The 1,360-nt window shown below is 34.3% G+C and overlaps 1 protein-coding gene across 1 annotated transcript in view; it reads left to right on the top strand.

Moving 5' to 3' along the window:
* Positions 1–534: 534 nt before the first annotated feature.
* The window catches only part of LOC100634997 (tyrosine-protein kinase receptor UFO-like), a 5,567-nt gene continuing 4,741 nt past the window's right edge, over positions 535–1,360 (top strand). Inside the window, exon 1 of the mRNA XM_020004888.1 lies at positions 535–893. Within this exon, the coding sequence (XP_019860447.1) occupies positions 569–893 (325 nt within the window). The 5' untranslated portion in view covers positions 535–568. The remainder of the gene's footprint in view (positions 894–1,360) is intronic.

Below are 1,360 nucleotides of genomic sequence, written 5' to 3' on the forward strand. Positions count from 1 at the left end.
CCTGATAATCACCAATATTACTGAAGGTGTATATAACTGTGGCTTTGATGGTGCTAATGGTGATTTTGGCAACATAACAGTCCTCCGTAAGTCACAAACAGTTTTATACAGTTTTAAAATTTCATTATCATTTTAGGTCAATTTGTACAAAATAAAACTTTAGAACCTAAAACCTTTGTTTGGGGACAACATCAGGTTCTTGACTGTACTGGCTATGTACCTGGAAACTATCACAGTGGCTATAAAGTTGCATGGTTGCTAAATGGCCATCAAAAATGTATTAGATCTAACAGCTCTTGTAATAATAACTTCAACATAGACCCCAATAATTTCAGTTTAAGTTTTGATTACTATCCAACTTTCACCACCTATGAATGTCAAATTGAATCAGATTTGGATGAGTCTTTAACGATTGTCACCGTAGCATCCTACACATTAAGTCCTTCAAATAATGAACACAGTAAGTCTCATTAGTTACCTTAACAATTTATTATTATCATGATTCTCTTCTTTTATAGCTGAAACTAAATTTATCAAAAACTTAAAGCCAGTTTTAGTTGAGAATGGCATGAATAAAGTTGAGTTTTCTTGTTCTGCTTCAGTACAAAGCCATGCTAGCATTAATTTTGAAGCACCTGACCTGTTTGGCAATGAGCCTATCAGCCCTGCTGACTGTGATGTAACCACTGACAACCCAACCATTCATTCATGTAATAAGAGATTACATGGCACGAATGTCACGATAATGTGTAACTATTCTACCAGCTACGAGATACATTGTACTTTCTCATGGAATTTAACAAACAGCAATGAAAGTAGAGTCTATCCAGTTGCTTGCCATGTCAATGATGGTACAACTGAGGTTAGTACAAGAACAGAACTCATTGTCGGAGGTAAGATCTAATAATTTACAACTAACATTTACTAAGAACGTATCCCTGCATGTACATATAACATAATCTATAGTAGTTGCATGTACATGTACATTAGCATGTATGTATGCACGAGTATATGACCTGTATGTACATGTATGATGTTATTGAATCTGTGGTAATGTTGAATGCTAAGGAAGTGAGTGAATCCCAACAAATCAATGTAAACTGAAAATTTCTATGAGTCAGGGGGATTTTTTTGTACTACAAAGGCTCACTCTAATTCAAATAAGCTTGCCAGAGAGAGCAAGAGTGAGAAAATCACAGTGATGACAAAGAATATGCAGTCATTGCATGTGTATACGTGTATATTTATGTATTGCCAATATGTCGTGTTAGAAGTGAACTACAGTTTTACCAATAATTTTACTAATTTAATGACTCGTGGTGTATATAGCTTTTTTTTATGTGAGAAATAAATCTCTGTG

This window comes from Amphimedon queenslandica, unplaced genomic scaffold, assembly GCF_000090795.2.
Source record: "Amphimedon queenslandica unplaced genomic scaffold, v1.1 AMPQUscaffold_11871, whole genome shotgun sequence".
Taxonomy (NCBI): domain Eukaryota; kingdom Metazoa; phylum Porifera; class Demospongiae; order Haplosclerida; family Niphatidae; genus Amphimedon; species Amphimedon queenslandica.